Source organism: Ptychodera flava, chromosome 12 (assembly GCF_041260155.1).
Source record: "Ptychodera flava strain L36383 chromosome 12, AS_Pfla_20210202, whole genome shotgun sequence".
NCBI classification, from domain to species: domain Eukaryota; kingdom Metazoa; phylum Hemichordata; class Enteropneusta; family Ptychoderidae; genus Ptychodera; species Ptychodera flava.
Window position 1 is genome coordinate 17,689,895 of NC_091939.1, and position 27,111 is coordinate 17,717,005.

The 27,111-nt window shown below is 35.8% G+C and overlaps 2 protein-coding genes across 5 annotated transcripts in view; both read left to right on the forward strand.

The window, feature by feature from the left end:
• Positions 1 to 91: 91 nt before the first annotated feature.
• LOC139145237 (cell division control protein 45 homolog) lies at positions 92 to 20,405 on the forward strand. The gene is made up of 18 exons (XM_070716264.1): positions 92 to 259; positions 2,987 to 3,139; positions 4,063 to 4,200; positions 4,692 to 4,769; positions 5,651 to 5,728; positions 5,985 to 6,092; positions 6,519 to 6,583; positions 7,562 to 7,612; positions 8,254 to 8,373; positions 8,686 to 8,757; positions 12,407 to 12,565; positions 13,319 to 13,373; positions 13,628 to 13,678; positions 14,163 to 14,218; positions 15,058 to 15,280; positions 15,611 to 15,732; positions 16,464 to 16,540; positions 16,976 to 20,405. Exons 1-18 carry the CDS (start codon positions 209 to 211, stop codon positions 17,038 to 17,040), a joined length of 1,722 nt encoding a protein of 573 aa, XP_070572365.1. The 5' UTR covers positions 92 to 208; the 3' UTR covers positions 17,041 to 20,405.
• A 3,346-nt stretch (positions 20,406 to 23,751) lies between these two features.
• The window catches only part of LOC139145240 (MLX-interacting protein-like), a 56,273-nt gene continuing 52,913 nt past the window's right edge, over positions 23,752 to 27,111 (forward strand). For 2 of the 4 annotated variants that reach the window (XM_070716267.1, XM_070716268.1), the window contains exon 1: positions 23,752 to 24,142. In XM_070716267.1, the coding sequence (XP_070572368.1) occupies positions 23,874 to 24,142 (269 nt within the window). In that variant the 5' untranslated portion in view covers positions 23,752 to 23,873. The remainder of the gene's footprint in view (positions 24,143 to 27,111) is intronic. The other 2 variants (XM_070716269.1, XM_070716270.1) reach the window with 1 other exon arrangement.

Sequence of the window (27,111 nt, forward strand, 5' to 3'; positions counted from 1 at the left end):
GGTAAAGTATTATCAAACAAACTACCGAGTGACTGATCACTTCGTTAGACATCTCTTGATTGGCCGTGTATACCGAATATCAACATTTGATCCAATCGAAACTCTTGTACCAGTAGGCCCTAAAAAGGGAAACCCGCCAAAGTCAAACACAACTAATGTTGACACTTAGGTCGCATTTACAGACAGGAACGACAAAAACGGGTTTAAAATGTTCATAGCAGATTTCAGAAAAGATTTCTTCGATGTCATATTGCACCAGGTAAGTTTTCTGATCACACTTTCTGAAATATGTAGCCATTTTAGCCCTATTATTTAGAGCGGACTTGCATTGTAAAAAATCAAATAAAAAATTCTTCCTTTGTCGCTCGATGCTATTATTGCGATTGTATATTAGTTAATAACCTCTAAACGTTACACATATGTAATCTAAGGATTTAAAATTTCCAGTTTGATATCTCGCTCACGTAGGCACGAGGAAATTTGTAAAGTGAAACAATACAGTACTAGCCTGGTAGGGTCCGAGCAAAGTCACTTTTCCTTTCCCAGGCTTTTTGTACATAGTAAACTGACAGCTGTGTATCAGTCTGTATCAGTGTATGGCAGTTTTGCACATTTTGTCGACGCATTGTGATATTTCTGTTGTTGTTTCTTCAAACCACCGAATTAACATGTAAATTTGGTGGAAATTTGTTTTCAACTATCACACAAACTAGGTGAAAGCAGACACTGTTCTTGCAATTTGCTTGACTTGATGAATCTAACCACAGGGACTGTGATCTAACAGATTACACATTGCATTTGCATTTATGCACACAAATAGACAGACACAGACAGACACACTATATATAATATATATATATATATATATATATATATATATATATATATATATATATATATATATATATATATATATATATATATATATATATATATATATATATATATATATATTTAAAAACTATCTACTGTTGATTGACCAATCAGAGTGCTCAATTCAGGGTGTTTTATTTACTCGTAAAGCCTTGGTCACCAAATTCCAGAAACGAATGACAGCGCGGTAGTAAAGTACTGTCCAATCAAAAGTGAACATGTCATATTCTGTAGACATCTGGTACGTTTTAATATTCAATTTGGTAACACAGCGGAAACCAGCTGCAACACAAAATCTGCTCTGCCCAAGGGCATTTATATAATGTGCCCTAGGGCATTTATAGGATGTTCCATTACATTGGAAGGCTATTTCACAAATAAAAGTTTTAATTTATATCCTAAACATGTTACATTGACAAAGGGGACGGTTGACGTAAACACACTGAAAACGAAAATATATCAGTTAGGGGCGATAGTTTTTAAGTCGGATAAAACCCTCGTAATCGGGCTCTTCTGGTATATAAAGTCCAACCCTACGATAAAATGTCTCGGCCTGCGGCCTCGACATTTTATCGTTGGGTTGGACTTTATATACCAGAAGAGCCCTAGTACTCGGGCTTTATCCTATACATATATATATCATGGCTGCGTAAACTAATACGCTTTGAGAAATCCCGCCCCATGACACGACGTATTTTGCCCACACTACATTGCCGGAACGTGGTTCAATGCAGGACAAAAATAGAACATATACACCTGCTTGAAAGTGACATTTATCATGATATTGCAACATTTTAGACTTTAGCAGACCGCAACTCTTTATGCAACATTGTATTTCATCATCACAAAGTATCATGTCAATCATTTCTGTACGGACAATGACACTACAGATGCAAAAAATTCGAGAATCGACCGAGTCTAGGTTGTTGGTAACACAATACAGTTAATGGTCATTACGTCGCATGTTGTTTGGAAAGTGTTTACGGGTGACGATTTAAACTCTGTCGGGTTGCATTCTTGAGAGGTCCCGCTGGACTTGGACGAGTATCAGCTTTTTGTTGGCCCTTAGAAAACACTAATATAGTCAGAAAGTATTTTCTTTGAACATGAAGTCATTAGGCTGCTCAACGATCATATACAAGACATGCATTACAGCATTGCCAGCGTTCAGCTACATATGCCTCGAAGCCCCCCAGATTATTGTTTTTTGTCAATAGAGCATGCGCATGGCATAGCGCATGAAACAGCCTGTAGAGTGACAACTACAAGTTCCTAGATTCTCAGTATATATATATATATATATATATATATATATATATATATATATATATATATATATATATATATATATATATATATATATACACATATATATATATATATATATATATATATATATATATATATATATATATATATATATATATATATATATATATATATATATATATATATTTAGAACTTTGCCAAGCAGTAAAGTAATTTGATCACACTTTATTAACTCACCCACAGTGAATAATATGTAAAGTAAGCAATTTTCAAATATATAAATATGTACACCTTCTTTCACTTACATTCTTCTCATAATTTTATCAGACAATGACAAATGCATTGGGTACTGAAAAAACATCTCTAGTGCACAAAATATACTAGTATGGATCAGAGAGTGAAATCTTGAATTTTCCTAGAGTTACAATTATGCCCAAGTGAACAGTTTCTTTGTCCTTCTGCGTTTCCTCTGCCACTCTCAAATTCGTAAAATTACTAATTTTTTAAAATGATTTACTAATTTTTTTCATTGTATGATTGTTGATTCGTAAATGTACGAATGCAAGGAAGCAGCTTGCTGATTGAGAGCTGAAGGCTCCCAAACTCAAAATAATTCTGTCTAAGCACATGCTGTACTTAATTTTAATTTGATTGAATGATATTCCGTATTGGAACGGTTAAGTTTACTTATGAATTTCAAAATTTACGAAAAGTTTCAATACCTAATTCGTATATTTACTAAAAAATTTCAGAAGCCAGAGGAAACACAGTCCTTATGTTCGTAATACCACTTCAGGTTTATTTAACGCTTCATTCCTTTCTGTTTCTGTATTGTTGTTTACAGCGGGTGTTGGTGTTAGTAGCTGTTGATGTTGATGCTATATGTGCATGCCGTATTCTTCAAAGTCTCTTCCAGTGTGATCATGTGCAATACACTTTGGTGCCAGTTACTGGAAGACAAGATTTGGAAAAAGCATTCTTAGAACATTCAGAACAGGTAAAGTTTTGTAAAAGTTCTTTCTAACATTTCTTGATGAAATTTGAGTATAAGCAATCATTTTCCAATCATTCTGATGCTAAACTATAAAGTTAAAGTAAAAAAATGCAAATAATGTAAAAAATAATGTCACAAGCCAGCACTAGAAATCTTACAACATATTATACATTTATATTCTAACAGTTTACTTTAATTTCCATTTATGTCAATACTTTTTAAATCCAAAGATGTATCATTTTTAAAATTTTTTTTTTGATTAAATATAGTGCAATATAGAGAAATTAAGACAATAAATTTGTTGCGTGTAGTGATAATATTAAGGAAGGGTTGAGAGTAGTAGGTTTACAAAATAAACTTGCAGAATTAGCAAAGCCAAAATAAGCTGAAAAGAAAGTTGTTTGATGACCTTCCAACAGTCCTCATCTGGGTAAAATTAGACTGGTGTAGAATGTCACGGTTACTGAATTAATTCAGGAAAATTACTGAATGAAGTTCTAGTGCTGTATAATGCTCACTGATACCAAGTGTTCCCCATTCATTTTACATGTGTTTGGCATTGGTTTATCAGTGTAATCATTTGAGAAGAAGCCAGATAGTGACACCGATATTTGTAAATTATTACAATTCCCTCACCTCACCCAAAAATACTGAATCGAGTGTTCTTTTCTGCAAAGTTTCACATACAGGGATAACGGTATACCTTTGTATTATGAATTCTATGCCATTTATACAGTGTTATTTTCTGGCTTGTACATATTTGCCATCATTGTGCAAAATGACTCGCTTTTTACATATAATATTTCTGTATATGACAACTTGATCCAAAAGATCTATGAAATAACAATACTTGTTCATCTGCAAGCATATTTTCTTGAGTTACAAAATAGTGTCAAAAATATTATATTTTAATTGTTTTATTTCAGATCAAGCATGTTGTTATGATAAATTGTGGTGCCAATATTGATATCTTGGATGTTCTGCAACCTGATGAGAACGTAATGTTTTACATCTGTGATAGCCATAGACCGATAGATCTTGTCAATGTCTACAATGAAACACAGGTGAGACATCTGTATTATAACTTTTATATTGGAATACGCATGTGCAGCCAGCTACTTTCTCAGAAAGTATGTCCGTAGCAGATGTCTGTCATACTTGTGACAAACAAGGAAGATTTGATTACAAGCTGGTACATGTCAACATCATCCTTGTTGTACTGAATGTCTGTAATCAAGCTTGCACTATTCAGACTTCCGTTGTGATGTGTTTAGTATTCTCTGAACGTGTATGGTATCACTTCCCCTTTCTATTGACCTTTACTATTCAAAGTAGGTCTTCACCAGCAATTTTTGTATTAGATATGAAGGAGAAGATTCTTTGAAATTACGAAATATAACAAACATTTGTCTATTTGCTTTATTATTGTTAAGAATGTGAAAAACCGTTTCTAAAGAGCTTACCGTACATCTTCTGTGTTATTTATTAAGTGATGGCTATGGTCTCATCAATGTGCATGGAATGAACACTCAATACAGTATTATTTTCAATGTAGGTGAAACTGCTGATGAAACGAGAGGATGATTTCTCCAACATTCCAGATTATGATAAAATCTTCAGGGATGATGATGATGTAAGTTTTGACAAAGTCCTTAAGCCTCTGAGGGTAAGACGCACTGTTTTGAACAAAACTGTTTTCATCTCATAAGCAGTGGTGGTCTGTTTGGAATTTCCAGGAGTCATTACTTGTTCTGTTGCCAATCATGATTATCTGTGTATGATAGGAAAGGCTACTCTCTAGTGATTGTGAAGAAATTAAGAAACGTTTCAAATGTATTATTTTCTTTTAAACTTGTGTAATTGTTTTGTAAAGCTGTTCCAAAACTTGCCTCAAAAGTTACACCGACTTGTTGTAACTGTGGTGAGAATCAAAGAGCTTTTATGGACCCATAATAAACACACACCAGAGAGTACACTGTGCAGTGCACTTCACATACACAGAATCATATTACATTCCTTATATACCACCACTTTGAGTTACATTGTATCACAGCAAAGTCAGAGCCTCATTGTCATTAGACTCTTGTTGCCCTTGCATTGTATGAAGTTCTTTTGCAAAAAAAAAATCATGATCCACAGGGAAAAAAGGAATGTATGGGGATGGAAAGTCAGGAAATCTGTACCCTACACACACAGACACTAATCAGTTCCTACTGGCTGACAGGCTTTGTTGCTCTCTCTCAACAATTACTGTGGAATCTTACTGTGAAACAACACTCACAACTCAACCACAATTACCGATCCTGTAGTAAATTTTGAAACAACTTTGCAAACCAACTACACAAGTGTGATAACATTTTGATCAATTTCACTGTCCATTCTTATCTGTAAAAGACAATAATCAGGAAATGTTACTATGATCAGTGTGGACTGATGGATGTGATATAAAGGCACACAAGTCTGTTGATGCGATGATGTTTATCCAGATATTGACTTCTGATATTTCTCTCACAGTCTGAAGAAGATGAGGACGACTCCGGAAATGAAAGTGATTCTTCTGCCCCGTCTGGCAAACGACGACGTTTAGATGAGGCGAGTTATTAACAAAATTATGTAATAAACATGATGTCGATATTATATCAGCAAAAATATCCCCAGCAGGAATTAACATTCTTATTTTGAGGCAAAAAGTGATTTAAAGGTCCAATACCGCCAGTATTGGAAGTTTATAGACATTTTACGGGTGGAAAAAAATATTTCCTTTTTATGTGGACAATCTAATATGCCTGTTTTTTGTAAATCTGCCTATGGAAAAAAGATTGAAAGATTTCTTGTACTGTTGTTTCAGGATTCTCTTGAGAGGCGGATGGAAAGGCGTAGAGAAAGGCGGCTCTGGGAAGAGGAGAGGCAGGACATACTCTTTAGATACGAAGAATTTACCTATCACGGTACTTCGGTAAGTCAATGGTTTTCAGTTTACTATTTTCGTCTTGTCATGAATGTTGAGTTATAAATTTCCAAGTCAAAAATTAAGTTTCACAGGTCTGTATGCTCCTGGAAAGTCCTTCAAAGTCCTTGAATTTCAAAACCTCCTAGAAAGTCCAGAAAATGAAATTGAGTCCTTGAAAGTCCTGGAAAATTGAAAATCCATCCATAATTTTAAAGATGACAAGATGATCAGTCAAAATAATTGTAAAAATGATAAAAATATATAAAATTATATATTGTAAAAATGATACCTTGAAAATGTTATTTTGGACCTCAAAAAGTCATTGAAAATTGCTGAAAAAGTACTTGAGGGTCCTTGAATTTTAAGCAACCTTGAGTTTGTGGACCATGTTTCATTTAGCTGAATGTAATTCCTTTTCTTTTGCCATTGCAGTCAGCAATTGTATTGTATGAGGAGTTAGCATGGAAGATGTCCAAAGATACCAATGAAATGCTGTGGTAAGTATGGTATTGACAATGAATAACTTGTCCATTGTCAAGATAAGTGGAGTTGTACACCAGACAGGTGCCTGTCTATAGATTCCAGGTACCTAGCATAATGATTTAAACCACACCTGGCAAGCTGCCCGGTGAACTTGCTTCTGTATTGTCATCTCAGTCAAGAACTAATAGTACAAATAACATTGTACCAGCTAGTCGACAACTTAAAGTCAGATCAAATCAAATCACAGTATTTGGTGGCAAGTAGCATGATGGAATGCCCTCACATCTTTTTTTGCTGTGTCAGCCCTCTGTTCAACCTATTCATAAACCCGCAGTCATACTGTCTGTAACAGTGCAAAGCAATGCTAGGCATAAATACCATCCCTGCATTACTGTATTTACATTTGAGTTCTTTTGTCGTATTTGATTTCAGAAATATGTTAAGACAATATGTTTTAATTATCAATTGTTCTCATGATAAAGTAATGGATATTTTATTCACGATTAAATTAGTTATAAGTCTTGTTTGCTTAAAGGACAAAGTCGGCCATTTTCATGAATTTTGTTTGATGCGAGATACTACTTATATTGTTTGACATGTTGAAAGATAATGAATGGATGACCATGCATATATTCGACCTCGGTTTTAGACAAATTAAATGAAACCATGGCAAAAATGAATTAATGGCCATGACCATTCCCGGTGATTTCATGTATCATGTCTAAAACTGAGGTCGAATATATTCATGGTCACCCATTCATTCAATATCTTTCGAAATGTCAAACAATAAGTAGTATCTCGCATCAAACAAAATTCATGAAAAATGGCCGACTCTGTCCCTTTAACCTCAAACCCTTACTGTGTTTCATAAAATGCCGTTGGTTCAGTTGGTTATTGTCATGACCAGTGTAGTAACAAAATGAAGGAATTAAAATCGAGGACTCGTTTTCATTGTTGTCGGTTATTAAACATTGTTTCCTTGGTGTTTACAGGTTGACAATAATAGGCTTGATGAGTCAGATAATCATTGGCAAGATTGAAAGGTGGGTTTTGTCTGCAAGCTTACATCTGAACAATTTCAGATTCTAGAAATTTAAATGTTTGACATAAACCGCGATTCATGTCCTGTCAATTGTTTGCATTTGCATTGTAGAATTTTTGTCATTGTAATGTTTCATTACCTGATATCACACCTTTGGTTTATTGATTTTCAAACTTTTGACCGAATGGAGAATTACACAAGCAAGTCAGCCCTTCCTGTTTAGAATGCATGCTTTGTGAGTGTAGAACAGTTGAATAGTTTGATAAGAAAAAAAACTTTCTTTTCCAACTGATAGTGGTTAACTTCAGCATGACATTGTGAGAGCAAGGATTTCCTTGGGAATGACTTAAAAAATTGAACCATTTAGCTCCATAGTATATTTTGTCAGCAGATTTTGATGGAAGTACTAAAATACTGTGTAAGCACTGATTGTTCACTGGGATTTAATTTTATTATTTTTGCTGATAGATGAAATCCGCTAAATTAAATCCCAGAGAAAATGCCAAATTATAGATTCTATTGTTTACTGGCAAATTAGTTTATTTAAATTCCAGTGAAAATGCATTACTTTGACATAAATCTTAAAGTTGAACAGAACTCAAAGATTGAAAGATAATGATTTGATTTCTTGTGATATTTCAGAGATAAGTATGTAAGCGATGTGGATGAACTGAACCGTCATGTGTCTCGTCTGAATCATGCACTTAATGATCAAGACATGGCAGTATCCGTTGATTGCCTCAGGATTGCCTTCAACAGAGAGTATCCTTTATGTAAGGCCAGGCGTTCACAGAACTTTCTGTATAATCCACACTTTATTTTCCACTGGCTTAGGTCTGTCTTTGCACAATATATGTACTATATATGTAATATATATATATTAACGTCAAACAAACAAACACACACACACAGGCACCATGCTAACACTGTCTAAGTTTCATGGTAATTCTGCATTTGGTTTTTACTGATACTGGTAGGTTTTATTACAGCTTACCTATGAGTAAATGTCGATATATTTTAAACTCAATCATGACCAGCTGATCATGACTATATTTCCTTAACAACTGCCGTTAGATTGCGACTTTCTTTGTACAGACATTGGTCCATATTTGACAGTCTTTGTCATTCAGTCTATACAGCATGCAGGTTAGTTGATTTATGATCATAAATACATGCATACATGTTGCTCCTTTTGAACATTTTGGTGCATTCAGTATTATTAGAATAATGACCCATTTTCACCAAGTCTGGCTTTGCCTTTTTGCAGAATTGAACAAAATACTTGGTAAGGGGTTGTCAATCATAAAAGCTGATGCTCTAGAAGCGCAATTCTGAAGTTAAGGAGAGAGATTCTGAACATGAAATCATAATAATGCAATATTTTACATGCAACATGTGAAAGCAGAACAGAAGCAATAAACCCGACAGAAGAGAAAGAATGCCAATACAGACACAGGATATGAATATATGTGTATCGTTTTAAACATATGGACTGAACTAAATGGACTATATACCGTATTCCTCCGATTCTAAGACCCCCTTTTCAGAACCAAAGATGACGAAAAAGATATGGGGGTCTAATAAACGGATGTCACCACGAAATCGAACATCGAAGTTAATTTATGCTAATTTAAGCAATGTTATGCAAATTTTTATGCCAATGATTTTTTGATTCACGCTGCAGACAACTCACACTTTGTGATATCGACTCATGGCCATGCTGTGTAGATACTGGCAGTCGAATCTGTACAAATATAAATTAATGGAGATCCACAAGTCTTGAAATATAACGTATTTGCCATACCTTCTTTTACTAAACAATTCGATAGCAATAAATCTTTGTATTTCGTGAATAGATAATCACCACGAACTTTGCACAACAAGTACGTTCCTCAGCAGCAGCTAGCTCCCCATAGCATGGCCACAAAGGTCAGACAATGAGTGAAGGGAAAGTCCCTGAAGTTCCGCTGGCTGTGATTGGTCAATTTACGCAATAGGTCAAAGGTGTCAGTGCATGAGGTCAAGGTAAAATTCTGTTCAGTGGGCTGGTGTCCGTCCGATGTTTTCTATGTACGATTTTCATTTACTGTACTCCTTAAAATAAACAATCAATTACACGTCGTGAGTTTTATTATTTTGCTCCTAGTTTCAAAAAGTCTAACCGTATCTCGAAACGAAATGTGATCTTACGAACAGGCAGGCTCGAACAGTACCGTAAAGTGTTGAGGCATCGGCTGGCCGAGACGAAAGATTGCTGCGCCAATCTGCTTTATATTTGATGTGTTGATTTTTTGGCAATACACCCTGAAGTTTTTTTATTACTTGTATCGATGACCGAAATATCTCCTGATGTGGAATTCAGTCATTTATGATCAACTGTTCGGAATATGGTACGATCATGCACGTTTTTGTTCTAACTGTAAGTGTATAGGCTAAGGGCCGTTTAAGCTTATGAAGTTGGGTATTTTTCCCTCGCAAGACTTCGAAAGCGTGCATAATCTTGAAAATCTGTTACACTATCGTTCTACTCATTGCTGGGACTAGTTCAGGAAAGGACACAAACAAATGCCGTCCAAACAATAAATACCTTCATTATATGAGAAAAACTACAAAATTGATGAAACATAAACGGAAGAAATTCAAAGAATTTTCAGTTCATGCGCGGAAGAAACTTTGGATATCGCGTTTCGTTTGTCAACACAATAATTGCCCTCTTCATCTAAGTCAAACCAGTCGAAGTCGATATCGTCGTCATTAAGTCTTTTTGAAAGATTTTACGATGCCAATGATATTTCTATTTTCACTGGTTGCTTATACGGTAAAGTTGAACGTAAGAGAAAACTTGCAGCGCTTCACAATGATCACAAAGGAAAACTTACGTGATAGAAAACTGTTGAAAAAATCTTTTTATACTTTAATGGTAAATTTGAACGTAAGAGAAAACGTGCAGCTATTCACAATGATCACAAAAGATACCTTACCTGATAGAAAACTGTTGAAAAAATCTTTATAAGCACACCATTTAAAGAGCAACTTTTTCATGTGCCGTAGTCTTTTGCCTCAGTAGTATGAAAACAAAAGTGTAAAAGTTGAGCGAAGCAAGTTCAAAGCTCGTGTCATTCACACGTCCCAAATTTTCTATTGATAACGGCAACAAAAGGATTTCCCGACATCGTTACAAGATCCTATAAAAATGCGTCGATTTATCGTAGACTTTATTTTCTGAAAAGTCATAAGACAGTGCACGGTCGTCATGGGCAAGAAAAAAAGTAATTATTAAAAACATTCTCGCTGTAGCCGTTGTTCAAGATGGTTGCAAAGTTGAAAGTTTGAAGCGAGATGCAGCACTCATACCGGGCACGGTTACTTTCGAATATCATCGATCGTGACGTGTCAGTCAACAAAAATACTACTTGAAGGCAAAGAAGAAAGCATTCATCCATTCTCCAAGAGTTGGCATGGCAGAGAAATGTCACGTCGGTGTTTTGGCAAATAATGCGGCTGTACCTCTGCTAAAGCAATCAGTCCGAGGTACTGTTTTCACCGTACATATTCACTAAAACAGACCAAATCATGCCGCTGACAAAAAAAATGAAACTGTCCTTTTAAGGGCCACAACAGTCTCCAAAAAGAGAACTGATACCCAAACTTTTTTGTGTTTGTATGAGTGTAAATGTGTTTGTTTGATCGTGATGAAATGAGCGAATCGTACTTGATCGACAAGTCCGAAAACCCGACGATCCTAAATGTTCATTTCATGGTAGCCAAATTGCATCGAAATGTTCGATTCGTACATAATCAGATGTTGAAAAATCTGCTTATTTTGATGGTAGCAAAATGACAGTAACAAAAACAAAGATATTGTACTAGATCGAGACGCTAAAAAATCCAACTCTTTTCTATTGTTCATTTAGGTAGTGAAATCAAGTGTAGTTTTATCGCCAGGAAATTATAGAACTGTTCCCGATTGACATGTTCCAAACCCCAACAATAGTGTGCGCGTGTGTGTGAGGTTTGATACTTCACTTTGACACTAGTTTGTGACTTTGATAAGCAGCGTAGGTGTTGTGGCTATTCTGGTCTCATTACATGACAATGGCTCTATTGTTCCAGTCAAAATTCGGGTGTACCCCCTGGGGGGTCTTATAAACGAACTAACAGCTAATTGCGAATTGATAAAATAATCCTGGGGGGTCTTATAAACGGGCGGGGTCTTAGAATCGGAGGAATACGGTATATGGCTCCAACGCAGTACTATCTCTGCATTCATTGAGAAAAAATGGGACACAAAATTACAACAACCTTAAAAAACAAAATTGAAGAATGTAGACTACTCGAATTATTGAAAAAGTGCAATTATAAAGTTTGTTTATCTGTATTCATATGTAGATATTGCATGACTTGTACGTTGAAGACAGTTTGGTATTCTCCATACAGTTTTCCTGAAGCCTGTTTCACATTGAGGAGTTTTGTTTTAGGTGGGGGAGAGGTTTGCCCACGAACTGAGAAATTAAGTCTCTAGTGCGTCAACTTTTATGCATGATTAATGGTCCCAATAAAAGTACTGATTGAGAAGGTATTATCATCTTACAACTGGTCAATGCACAAACAATTATTCAGAGCGTAAGTTTCATCACAGGTTTTAGTCAGACTGTTGATTTTTAAGTTAATCATAATAAACGTAGGTTTCACTCAGCTAAAATATTAAAAAACACTATCTCTCATTCTCTAACCATTCCTAATGAGAATTCTATTGATTGATCAATGAATGTTGTCCATCTTTCTATTTTCTTAGTTTTAAAGTATGGACAATGAAAGGCAAGAAGAGGCTCCATGAGTTCCTGGCTGACATGGGTCTACCCTTGGTGCAGTGCAAACAGAAGTACTCAGCCATGGACATGGCACTGAGAGAAAGCTTTAGTGAATGGATCAACAAATCAGCAGAGAAATTCGGGTAAATACACGTGTTCATGCATCTCAGTATTTACTTAGAATTTGCTGTTGACTATTTTAAACAGGGCTTGAAGCCCCACTTTTTAACTGAGTACTATTTTGGGATTTTTATTTTCCTGTCTGATTTCTAAAACACGCTGAGACATCTGTGTAGTACGCTTTTTCTAAGAATATAATAACTAGGTCCATGGAGAGTAATATAATATACTAATATAATATAACATGATAATAATAATAGAATTCACAAGTTGAATTCAGAATACTCAACTTTAGATTTACTGATATTGCTTGTGCCACAGACCGTGCTTGTGTATTGATGTATCCATACTCGTCAGCATTTTCTTTCAGTGACTGGCACTCTGGTGCATTCAGCTAACGAGTTCAAATGCATTCAAAACTAGTGAAGGCCATTGCACGGTGCAGAGTTGTAATGTACTCACACTTTGGCTCTTGGTGACTCCTAAGGACAGTATCAATCAAAGCAATAGCTATCTCCAGAGTGCGTCTGTTCAAAATCAGAAATGTCTGTGAAATATCCTATTCAAGTGGCAGTGTCTAAAGACCATTCTGTGTTTCTTGAGTTTGCCATTTCATTGTCCATTGTAATAGCAGGATCAAATGTCCAAAAAAGGAAAATGCCACTTTAATGAAAATGGAAGTTGATAAGGGCAAAATGTTGCATGATAAGGCAACTACTTCACATTTTCATATATTAGACACAAATAAAACATCTTTCCTCCTTGTAATTTTACAGATTGGATGATATTTTCCTGCCATCATTCCAGGCACAGTACGGATACAAAAACAAGGTACTGTAGGATATCACTTAATACTGTATATGCCCGCTTAAAATATTTTCATGTTTGTGTAGCATTCAGAGTAGTATCAGAATTATATAAAAGTTGCTGACCTTGGCTTATGCACCTGAAAAACACAGTTTTCAGGGTATTTTGGTGCTTGGGTAAGATAAGGGAGATGAAGAAGTAATTTGACTTTAATCAGAGTCCAACTTTCTTGATTAAACTGAGTATATGGTGTCTTTTTTCTTTATTTCCCATGTTAGTTCTGTGCTGCTGATGTTGTCCATGCTGTGGGAGCAATCCTAGAGTCAGTGGTAAGTTCTAGTTTGGACAATATATGCTACAATTGAGAATGGACAACTGATTTAACCTGTTCACCCCGATTCCCCATAAACAGGTCCACAATCACCATTGATAACAATGGGTTTAGGCCAAACCATTGTGGTGAAAGGGTTAAATGCAGACTGTGTGATTCACTATCTTACTTGATGAAGGCTGCTGTACTATATAAAAGTTTCTGTATCAGGGAAATAGCAAAACACAATGAGTGATGATGTTTAAGCCATGTTTTCATGTTCTTGTCTTTGGCTGTCCATGACATCATTAATTCAGTTCAGATCAGTTCTGTTCACTTTTTAAGTGTATATTTCTGCACTGATTACTGAATTTTCCTAGAACAATAAAACCTTTTCTGATAAACTTGCTTATTGACTTATCCTGTATGTCTGTAGCAACTAGTCCTGGTGGAAACTGATCCTACCTGATTCTTATGTTTTGACATTTGTTTGATCATTTCAGGATAAAGACAAAACTGCAGAACAGAAGTTTCTCAGAGCCTATGACAGTTTAGCAAGGTAATAACCTACTGGTACTACTTATTTACATGTGCTTACTTTCATACCTCTTACCCTCTGAACTATGACTCCAGTGAATTATACATGGTAGAATAGTAGTGAAATGCTGTGAGTTATTTCATAATTTTACTTTCTGCATCAATGGCATTATATATTTCCTGTTGTTGCAACTTGCTGTTGGTCTGACTGAACAGACCTGTTTGATGATACTACATGAATCAATCATACATCTTCACTCCATCAACAAGACTTGGTGCATCAGACATGTCCAAAGAATGGACATCACTACACTCTTCGGTGGGTAGTTCCTTGTGGTGTTCCCTAGCAGATCAGAAAGAGCATGCACATTGATTTGAACATTGGTCAGGGTTGACATTGACTGACTGGTACAGCCATGATACTGGCTGAATGGTAACAAAGTCTCAGCCAGTGTCTCTAAAATGCCATTGATACACAGACTCTTGATTTTCAGTCATCTTCTTTTCATGAAGTTAATTTGGAGGATTTTTTGTGTGCCCATGACATCTCAAAAAGGATGAGAAATTTAAGTTCAAAGTGAACATTCATATTCAGATTGATTGGTATTGAACAGATAACATGTCAATTAAATGGAATTTGTGGAAGATAGTTTGATCTCCAAATGCATTGAAAAACTGCATGTACATGTACATGTACTTTTCAACTAAAATCAGCCCGGCCATTGTAACCTGTGACCCCTTGAGGGCAAAAGGATCAATATAAACAAGTAAATGTGCATGGCTCAAGGCAGCAAAGATCTTAGTTATTGCCACAGTGTAAGTGAAGATAAACTCTTATACTGGTATGATTAATCTACACAGGAAGAATCTGGATTATCTGTTGAGTGGACTGGATGCAGCCAAGAAGCAGCTTATAGCCATCATGGAACAAGTGAGGACATTGCTTGATATGAATCATGTGATATGTGCCGGACCATTCCTCTATGCCTACATACAGGGTGGAAGTGCAGATGCCCAGTTCTTCTCTCATCCCATATGTCTCACCATGCTAGCTAGGTTTACCCTAGAGGCTTACATCAATGCGGTATGTCTTGCTTGCTTAAGTTTTCCATTTTAAGACTTTTCACTATCTCCAGGGTCCATTGTCACATCTATGGCAACTCTTCAAACACTTGCTATTCTGGAAATGTATCAGCTGTTGAAATCCAAACATGATGCATGATGGTTCACTAGTCACAGGTATAACTATAAATTTGACAATCTCTCTGATTTTTACAGTATATCATCCAGATGAGATATGTTCTATGAAATTCAGAACTTGCAGTACTCTGCACACTATTCTGAAAGTGAAAGGTTGGGACTCTCCCCACACCGTTGTTTTAATGAATTACTAATGTCTTTATTCTTTTTTCAGAGTAAGAGTAAGAGAGCAAAGACATTGCCACTTGTGATGTGTGCCCCACTAGACCTAGATAGAGGGACATCAATAGTGGTTGGAATACCTCCAAAGCGAGAACAGGAAATATTGGTGAAAAAGTAAGTCAAATTTTTGTTTTTCAGTACAGTCTGTCACTAATATTTTTACATTTCACTTCATCACATTGTTGATCTTTTTTCAAATAATTTTGAAAAGAGTAAATGCTGTGCAAATAATTCAAGGACATAATTCAACTTGATGTTCATCATGGAAGATTTGTAAGCATTTGACTCAAAATATAAATACAGTGAAACCTGTCTAAATCGATCCGTGTCTAGACTGGAAACCTGTCTAAACTCAACTCCTTTCCCAGTCACATTCCAATAGAACTCTGTGTTAAAAGGACTACTCAAACCGAACAATTCTCTCAGTCCCTGAAGGGTTCGGTTTAGACAGGTTTTACTGTATCTCTTCAACCTGTGTGTAAGCTACATAGGAAGAAGAAGGATATACAGTGTCCTGATTTGTGGACTATGTGATATGTTTGCACAACTTAATATCTTGAAGCTACCTGCTTGGTTTGTCATAGCTGTCATTCATCAAGGTCAGGTAGCAAGAAAAGAATCATTCTTGAGGACCCTGTGCCGTGCAGGTAACTCAAGTATGATCACAACGATTGCTCTTGTAGCCAACCCCGATTTTCTTAATTATTAGAGAAGGCCTCTGCTTTGAAATTTCAAACTAAAATTTGTGGATTTACCTTAATGGTAGTCCAGTTTATGTAGTCATTTATATTTATTTAATGTTTTGATTGTTTCTTGCTTTAACTAACGTGTGCATCGTTTTGCAGCTTCTTTGGTCGTGCATTTGAACAGGCCGGAGAGAAAACCCATTCCAGGACACTATTTGATAATTTTGAATCTTCTGGTGAGTCAGGAATTTTAAACACTAAGAGTTTGTTTTACATGTGCGTTTATGATAATATTCTAGATATTGTTAATTAAATATGGGTCAAATATGTTGCTGGCAATGATAGTAGTATGCAATATAGATATGTCAATTATACCAATATCTTACTGGGGGTATATTTCAGGATTTTTATGTCATGCTGGAAAGCATATGGATTGCATTTTACTGTCGCTATTTGCTTTCTTACTGGAGCAGACATTAAGAATATAGAATATAGTCTAAACAGTTAGTGTTAGTGTTGACTACAAGCTCAGACTTCAAGCTGCAAAAATAGCCATGCACGCAACACTGACAAAATTAGTCCGCATTTCAGGCAACAGTGTCCGGTGTCACACATGTGCAGCTATATTCAGATAAACCCGTCACTGCCAATATTGTGTACTTTGATTTCAGTGATAGAGATGAAGACTGAAGACAGAAGCAAGTTTTTTGATGCTCTTATATCTCTTCTGTCATGAGGCAGTGCCACCATCAATTCCTTTGACAATCTAGCAATCAGTCTGAGATGCCAGTGCAACCATGTGGTTCTTACCACTTGCATAAAACTTCAAGCAACCGAGGCAGTGCTGTCAGCCATGCTATGAACAATCTACCCAGCAGAGATTGATTGTCATACATCCATGCATTGACGATCTCTGAACAGAATCTGAGATGTCCGCAGTGTGGCAATTTCTCCACCAACATATCATATTCCAAGCAACTGTTGAGCAGTCTGGTTATAGTTCCTGTAGCTGACAACCACAGCTGTTGGCAGAGTTCTGTAAACCATTCAGGCTGCCATTTCTGGGTCACTTTAAAGTGAGCTATGGCACGCTGGTGCTGTAAAAAGTCAGATAGAATTTTCATGAAAAACAAAGAAGCAGTCAGTTGTAAAGTTTCTGTATTTGTATAGTTTGACACTTTTTATTGGCATCCATGAACCAATGAGATACAAGTCAAAACACGTCTGCTGATAACATCTACATGTATTTATTTGTAAATGATAAAAAGTGATTGCTTTAGCTGCCCTGATGGCTGTAAAAACATTCTTTCATCCTTAACCTTTGTCTTGTACATAGTATCCATTAGTTAGAGTCCTAAAATTTAATATATATAATGTTATGAAATGAAATCCTGGAGTCATATAATTGAGATTGTGTTATAAGAGACAGCTTTGATGGAAAAAAAGATGTTGTGTATGATACTGACTTGGTTTGTGCATGTGATATGGTATACCTATATTATCTGTTTAAAGTAGAATGTGCCTTGGGGACAGATATTCAGCCTCTCAAACTTTTACAATGTTCTTTTCAGCCTACCACTTGTTTTAGCTAATTTTGAAGCTTATAGGGTAAACAAAATTTTCATTGGCTTAGTTTTGTGAAAATGAGGAATTTTTCCCCTTAGAAACACAGTAATGACGGTCATTTTGAATAACAAACACCATTATACATTGGGTGATTTGTTTCTGTTGTACCAAAATTTTATTCTTGATTCTGAAAGAGAATGCTTGAAAATTTGCGCGAGGAAAGTTTGAGCAAAAGTTGAAGTCTTTCAATTTCAAGGCACAAACTACCTTCAGTTATGTAAATTATGAAACCCAGGCAAAAATCCCAATGTCTGAGGATATAATTTTATGGCATTTCCCCATCATTAAAATATCAATTCTGTGTCTTCAATAACGCAAAAACATTTATAGGAAGTGATAACACTTGTAAACCTTTGATTTTGAGATAACATGGTTTTGTTTAGCACCTTTTCTTGTGTTGTAAAAAGCGCCTGACAGTGTAATTTCAGTGTGATATGATTTCACGTGTGTGCTTTTTGTTGTGATTTTTGTTTTGTCTCTGTTATAAACATGTTTTATGTAGCATGTGGTGATTATTTTAAGTATTGAGAATCTGCCAGAATATTTATACAATGCACCAGTTGTATATTCATATACACTGATAAGGAGTCAGTCTTTTCAGTTGACTTTTTGTGATAGCTGTATGCAGACATCACACCACAGTGTAGAAATCAGTGTTTTTGCTAAGGTTAGGGAATATTGCTAAATAATTTGGGAACCCTGGTAACATTTCTGCTGTCTTGTATTCTCATTGCATTGGTACACCAAGGGGAACCTCGGTAACATTTACCTCAGGGACAGATATTCCGACTCTCAAACTTTTGCAAATCTGTTCTACCACTTGGGCTCATTTTGAAACTCTTGGAATGAAAATTTTGACCATCTTTTTATAGTGAAAATCAAAAATTTAACATTTTTACCATAGAGTTAAAGCAGGGATGGTAGCAATCTTGAATTTCAAATACTGTAAAATTTAAGCTGAGTTGTTTTGCTGGTACTGAAAGTTGCAGGGTAACACCTGAATTTTATTCTTGATTTGGTACGAGGATGGTTTAAAGTTTCCTTGATGAAAGTTTTAGCAAACATTTAAAGTTTACCAATAATATTCCAAAAGGGCAAAGTCACTCTTTTTTGAGCTATTTTGATAATTTTTTTTATATGAAAAGTAATTTATGTCGTTTGACTTCTTGAAAAATGCCCACATGCTGGTCAACTAACTGTACACAACCTCAACCCAGCTCATGCAAGCTTTTGTAACAAAATCTTAATTTGCAGTGCTTTTCATATAGATAGGGATGGCAGTTTTCCCTTACATTGTGTCAATGTTTATTTGTCATGGGAAAGCAAGTCAGAAAAGGAAAAATCCATTTCTTACACAAGTCACAGACAAAATCATCTGTTTGCATTCAGCCAAGGGTAATTTTTGACACTTTTGCAGTTGGGTACTGTCATTATTCTGTACACTGAGTGACTTTATGCAACCATGTTTTATTGATATTAAAAAAAGGTCAAAAAAGAACGACTTTGTCCCTTCAGCAAAACACTGGAAACAATTAGCAGTATTTTCATCAAACCTTGTAAATATTAGTGTATTATGTATTGTTTAGTACTGTCCATAGTGAAGACATTATCCGTAAGGGGCTGTGGATAATTAAAACACGTGAACGGTAAACGTAACTTCTGTGTTTAGGAGGGGGGAGGGAGTTTGGCTGTATTTTGATGACTGTGTGAAAAAATCTCACTACAAGTTTTCATATCGCAACATCTCTCTACATATTTTTATGTATCACAAAATATTGGTATATTGTTTGGCATGTACCAGGCCAGTACGGCACTGGTGCTGCACCAGCATTCTTTTGACATACATGTGAATCAGTGCATGATTAAAATAACGTAACAATCAGTTTGGATACACTGTTTCATTTCATGGTACTGGTGCGTCATTGTTGAGTTGGCGCTGAACAGACATTGATTTTAGAGTGAGTATGCGGGGAGGGGGAGGTCAGTAGTGTATGTGTGATTTCATAGCGACATAATTACCGGTTGTTGGTATGCGGATACAGAATGAGGCTTGATTAGATTTTCGCACTTCCAAACATTCGTTTAGGGGGGGGGGGGGAGGAGGCCAAACGCAATTAGTTTTGTTTACCATGCGCTTGTTTTAATTATCCACAGCCCCTAAAGCATCGCTTTTATTTCAAATACTACTGATAAACCATAAGAATTACAAACGTTTGAATTTAAAGAAAGTGAGCATGCTGTAAATATTCTTTCATTCTGTCTCTTACATGAGATTTTATTCCTGAATTTAGTATTCTTTTGTTTTCCTAGCTTACGTTCTCTTCTTGTCAAGTGACTGTAAATACTTTCCTTTGTGATAACTTTTTGAAAAAAATATCAGTGGTAGAGAGTAACTGTATTTATAAACAATTGTAAAATGAACTACTGTATTAGTTTATATAATGCCTTCATTAAACTGTACGGTATGGAATTAGATATGCATTCATCATGGTTAGTCTTTCTTATCAAAGTGATGAACTTGTTTCTGTTGAAACAATTTCAACATTGCAATTTCATCATGGTAGTTGTTACAGTTGCTGCTCATCTCACCACAAAGTTAATTTGTTTTGCTGATTCAATTTTATAATCATACCAATAGTGGGAAGAAATATTTATCGAAGAGAAGTTACTTATTAAGTGTTTTCTTGAAAACAAATCCCGATGACAATTCACCAGAGTGATTGGTTATTCTGTTTCAGCCCTGAATGATTCACGGTCACAAAACTGAAAACTGTCATTTTTTAAAACAAAATTTGTATAATTTGGTTCTATTACTCATTGTGCATCTAGTTGTGTGATTGACTGAAACATTTCTATGGTGTTGCCGAAAAAGTGATACCAATATTGCATAGTGCACAGTTGTATGAAGAGATAACAACCTTTTCACTATAAAGTGCTTTTTGATAAAAGGCAAGAATGTATCTTAACTCACAAAACTTGCAGATAATAAACAGTTTGTTCATCCTGTGATGACACGCCTAACCCTTTCCTAGCTACACAGTATCACTTCCCAATCAGCCAAGTCTATGACAAGCAGTATTGAGCTGAAACGATGTGTATTTTCACCCACGTGGCTTGGTATGTCATAGCAGCTTTAGTTCATAAAAATGATTTACAGTCTCTGTTTTAAGGTTCCAAAACAAGAAATTGACCTTTTTAATGTAACAATTCTCTGGTGGTTAATAAGCTCAGAACCCCCCGTAAATTGTACATTTTCTGAAAGCCCAAATACAGGGGAACATTTTGGTAACAAACAGTGTCACTATTGTTTACATAACTATCATGTGACAGGTAATTTGCATATCCTCTAAAAAATTGTGACACTATGGTATCCGAAATGTTCCGAAAATATGTAATTTACGGGGGTTCTGAGCTTATTAACCACTAGAGAATTGTAAGCTTAAAAAGGTCAATTTCTTATCTTGGAACCTTAAGTGACCCTCAGATGTCGATGTGCAAAATATCCCCCAAGGAATAAATAGGACATGTTATGCAACACTAGTTTCAACCTACTTGACCAGACCACAGTCCCTCTGTGGATAGCGGGACTGTGACCAGACGGTGTACTTGACCAGACGGTGACATGAACTTTGCACTTTAGATATCAGTATGATCACAATCTTTGCATCCAAAATATTACTATTGTTTTTTCCTGAGGCTCAGATGCTTTCATGTACAACTTGTTGTCCTTCAGTTTTTGTCAAGATCATTGTTATTCTCAAGTTACCAGTATGCTACCGTTAACCCTTTCAGGCCTTAACCCCTGTATGTAAGGATAATTCTAGTAAATTACCAGAAACTCAGGCCTGAAAGGATTTGCCACAATTTTACACAACGTTAATGCCATGTTTTGACAGAACATGATAAAATAAATGGCAAGATCTGGCGATAATTTCTTTTACAGCAGAGATGTCACTATTGTCAACAAAAACTTGTTTTTAATTCTGGTACATATTGACTCATGACAGTTTCTCCAAGTTGTGTAATATATTTGCATATTCAAGAACAATAGCTTTGCTGTTGTTCATTGTCTACACAGATTGATCATCAGGTTGCTGGTGAATGAAACCCATTGAGGACAGTGGACTTTGTAAGTAGACAATAGAGCATAAAGATTCTATGCCTGTATAACTACATGACCTGGAAAAAAAAGGATATGAGAGTTTCTCTAAAACTTATCTGATCTGAAAAGGAAAATCATTTCAGGAAAAATTATTAGTTTTAATAAAATATGTGTTCTCCATTCATATTAAACAATACTGTATTTTTGACTAACATATTATGACTTGCCATTTAAAAGAGGCATTCCCTTGTTTTTCAGCCTATTGAAATGAAATTGAAAAGTCAAGTGCATTTCAAATTACTTCTTCGGGCATTCGTTCATTATTCAGATTGACTTCCTGGTAGAACAATGAAATCTTGAAAATGTACATTATGTAATTCTTAATGATGGTGGGGCTTGCATTGTTTATGAATTTTACCCCCTAACACTCTCTATGAGTCGGGAGTTTTCAATGAACACAGCGTGGCTGCTGCATGTTGTTCTTCAACCCCGGTAGTAATTTGCTTGTTGGGAGAGAATGAACAGCGCCACCAACCTTGTATTTTGGAGTGTTTGAAGGGATGGATGTACACCGTAAAAAGCACGAACACAGACTTGATCGCAATTGTGTTATATCACAGACAAAGAATAAAATGTCTGTGGTTATATGAAGGGAGCAGAAACTTGGCTTGCTGTGCCATATGACTAAAAGATTACGACTGGATCAGAACAGTGCTTTGCCGGAGATGAAGAGGAATTGTTGGGAAACTTGTAAAATGTGATAGCTCGATGTTTTTATTAACAAACAATTAAGCAATTTATGAGTTAAACAATTCTTGAAATAGTGTTGGTTTTGTTTTCTTTACTACAGTTGTAAGTCATTGCATGCTCCTGAACTGAACCAAAGGGAACTCTGACTAACAGTAAACAAGTAAATAAAAAATAGAAAAATTAAAATTAAAAAAAAGTCAAAAACAGAAAAAAAAGAATAAACGAAAAACAAGTAAACGAAAAATAGACAAAAAGAAACAAGTAAACAAACATGTTAGCAAACAAACAAACCTTGCTATGGATGGGTCCTCGAGTATATATAGAGGACCATTAATTAGCAAGGTTTATTGCTTATTTACTTGTTTGTTTTTGTTTACTTTTATTGACAAGTTGTTTTAATTTAATTGTTTTTGCTTGTCTATTTTTTTTCCTTTTGACAGTTTTTTTTATATTTCTAGTTTTTATTTACTTGTTTACTGTTATGATTCAGTCAGAGTTATCTGTTACTGAACTGTTGTATTTGCTTTTGTTCGTTTACAATCACTTAAACTCAATTTACTGAGATTTCGATGCTCTCCGAAATGGAAGAACTGCTTTGAAACAAAAACAACCTGCTCTTTCGCATCAGAGCAACGGTGCGGGAGGGGGTGACAAATGAGAAAACTAAATTCAGAAAAGTTCGTGTTGCTACGATGTCGTTGATGAGCGCCTCCATCATGTTTGGCTTCCAGTCTCTCTCACTCACTGTGACTTTCCACTCTTGATATATATACACCTGCGCATCAAAAAGCGTGTGTGTAGCATCAGTAAACGATAATCATGTATCAGAATATTGGGTGTTATTTTTGGCATGGATGACACACCATCACACCTCGAAATTCGATGGTCACTTGTTGGTGAATATTGTGACGTACTACCGTTACGATATCCGCGAGGCCCCCAATGGCAGCCCTTACATTTATGCAAATCAGTCTACACTCCCGATCCCATGCTGCAATCCAATATGGCGCTGCATGCATGGATAGAACTTGTGTTATTTATCTGAAAATGTAGGCGGACTCTTTCAAGAAAAACACGCATATTACAGAAGTATGGCTCAAAAATACATTGTGTCAGTCAACGAAGAGGCTGAGGGGACAAGTTCTTCCAAAAGTGCCGGCGGAAACCACCGTAAATCTTCGGAAACTATACACTCTGGCCACTTTATGGTTAGCGAGGTCCACGAGCTCAAACCTGGAGCATACGACTTCAGCAAAGCTATCAAAGACACTTTTAAGGATTATAACTTTGTGCGCCAGAAGAATTCTGAGATTGACGCCTCATTGAGCAAACTTTTCGAATGTCTAACTATTGCTTTCAGGTAGGTTTCCACTTACAGCGGACGTTTGCCAACGGACTGCGCCAGACATAATGAAAATGTATTGTGTTGAGTGCTGACCCCTGATGTCATTTACAGTGTTCATACATGGTGATCTGCACGTTCATATTTCGGGAATTCGTTCAAGTTCGTCGATACTCATGTATACATAAGTTTAAGAGAAGAGGCTCAGCGTGTGTTGTCACCATTGGAACCATGCTGGGTAACCTACCTATCCTAACAAACGAGCCATTTTTCTCCAGGGTTCTGAAATCTTGCATGTTGAATAGTGAAGGCGCGTTCGTTCTCTGTGAAACATCGGTGTAAGGTTTACTGAAACGTTTTGTTCTGTGAAGAGGTTTCGCGTGGGGTAGATAAGAGTAAGATCACTAATGTATTTATAGTCATGGCAGTCTTGTCATGTTTATTTTATGGTTATTTTTTTGTCCGTGAAACTGGGTTACAAAACTGTGATACAGGAAGACCTACAAAAACCGTCCGAATGTACTTGTAATACCGTATTAAGTCACTTGCAGATTAAAGGACAGTGATATTAATTTAAATTCCACACTCTTTCTAAGTTACGCTCAGGTCATGTCATGTCATGCAAGGCAAAATGTTCTTCACAGTTTGAAATATCAGCTCAAACCAATCAGTCTTGTCTGAAATTCAAAAGCTTTTGTACACTGCCCGCTTTACACTCTGTTGTGGAAGTAACGAGGTGTTGACCAGTTTCCACAATGTCACTTCCTGTCATTAACAATGATTCGATTCCACCCTGACCATGGTGAATTTTATGAACCTGGGTCCAAGCAAAAAAGTTGGTTTTCAAAGTTGTTATTATCACATTCACATATTCACATTTTCAGTAAATGGTTTAAACCTATTTTATTGCTGGCGCAGTGATGCAGCTAAGCTTTCCCTACTGATGTAGTAATGCAGCAGGGAAAACCCATTTGCTTATTCTGTACTAACATGTTGAGGTAAGCCTCAGGATGACATAACATCAACTTGGAACCTTTTGGTTTGAAGTGTCCCATTGTTATTTTCCCAAGGCCTTCTATTCAATTCTTACATTGCTTCCAAGTGCCCAGGTTTACAAATAATGCAATGTTACACCTTTTTCATTCAAAAAGTCTCAACATCAATTATCTTGTATTCAATACTTTCCTCTGATATTGGTGAGAGACCATATTGACTATTTTGACTCAAGTGCTTCACAGTGCATCATTTTGGTGATTACAGATCTCCAGGGAAGATACCTAGTTGTTGGCATAGCCTTGACATAAACTCCTGGTGTTGTTCTTCCCATTTGCCATTTTTAGTGTGGGATGCAGCCTAGTTTTTTTGATATCAGACCTCATTTATAGGTCTATGCAAATCCAATTAAGAAATTACCAGGAGTTATCATGTTCTTCTTTCCAAAACAAACTTTTCCAATCAGACTGATCCCACTAATTGTAAGACTTCCATGGGTGTTTTTGCAGAACCTGTGTGTTGGTATTTGGTATTTACAGCTACATGTTATATGTGATATACATCAGTACTAAGGGAAGTACTGCTGTGTTTCTAGACAATGCAGCTGATATTGCTGTAGGAGCTTGAGCACAATGGCCCAGGCACAAGTGTATCATCGTCTGATTGTTCTTAACAAAAACACAGGAATTATCAATCATATTGATAAGTTGGATTTGGGAAGTTAGGTATGGATAAAATATGAGTTGTTTATGTGAATTTCACAAGAACAAGTTTGTATAAATGATTCTATGCTCTCGTGACAAGGTTAATCTTGTTTAACGTCAAAGATATGTCATAAAAATATTGAATATCAAATTTTCAGTAATGGTGTGTGCAAAGTTTATATAAAGTTAAAAATAGACTGATGTCCAGAGTCCTGACTAAAATTGAGAGTTTGGCTTATGGAATCAGATGGAATATATTGGCTATAGGTGAAATTGGAACTTTTGGAGTACCTCACATACTTTTTTCTGGATAAAACTTGCAAGATGTGCCATGGAATGCTAGGAAGAAGAACTGTAATACGTACTGGTTTATCAAAGTGATTTATTCTAAACATGCCGTCAAAATCTGTGTACGAGTATAATTTGTACGTGTTGCTTGATCGCTGAAAAGTCATTCATATACAGTATCAGAATACAGATACAGGTATTAAATTCTTGTTTTGTAATTTTCAGTCTTAAAGCCACGGACTGTATGAATTTCCATAAAAAAGTTTACCCAAAGCATACATAAATACATGATGTAGTCAGGGGTACTGTGAGCAATACTTATGTTTTATGGAAAAATAACTGATCATGCAAATATGCACTAATGCACTTTATAGCAAAAGCAAGTCAATGAAAGACAATGAATTCACTGTCATGAATGTGCTTGGTGCACCTTCAATTACATGGAAATAATTTGGTAGTCAAAATAAACAACTCCGAATTCCCCCATTGCCTAGCTGTGCCTTTCAAGTAGTAAGTTTCTCATATGCTAAGAAATTGCATTTCATATACCGGTTATGTCAATATTGTTCTACATGATGAGAAACACTTGTACACTGAATGTGAAATATTTCAACAAAAAGGAAATATATACATATGTATTGAGAAACTGCATAGTATAAATCAGTTCAGTGATAAGTTCAATTATGTTTCATTATTGGTTTCAAGGTTAATATCTGTATTTGTGAGGGCACAACTATTCTAAGCCACAAGGTTTTATTTTATTAAAACCCATTATATTCCAAAATGAAAAGATTAGAAACTGCTTGCTATACATATGTAAACACTTACCCTCAGGGACACTCATTGCCTTTCTCTAGAGTGCCTGTCCTTTATATCTCTAACCTCCACATACTGTTGTTGTCGTAGTTAACAGGATTATGAGTTGTTATTATTTTGATTCCATGAATGTTCACCTGCCATCACTCCTGGTGACAAAAATATGTCATAAGCTGATAGATAGTG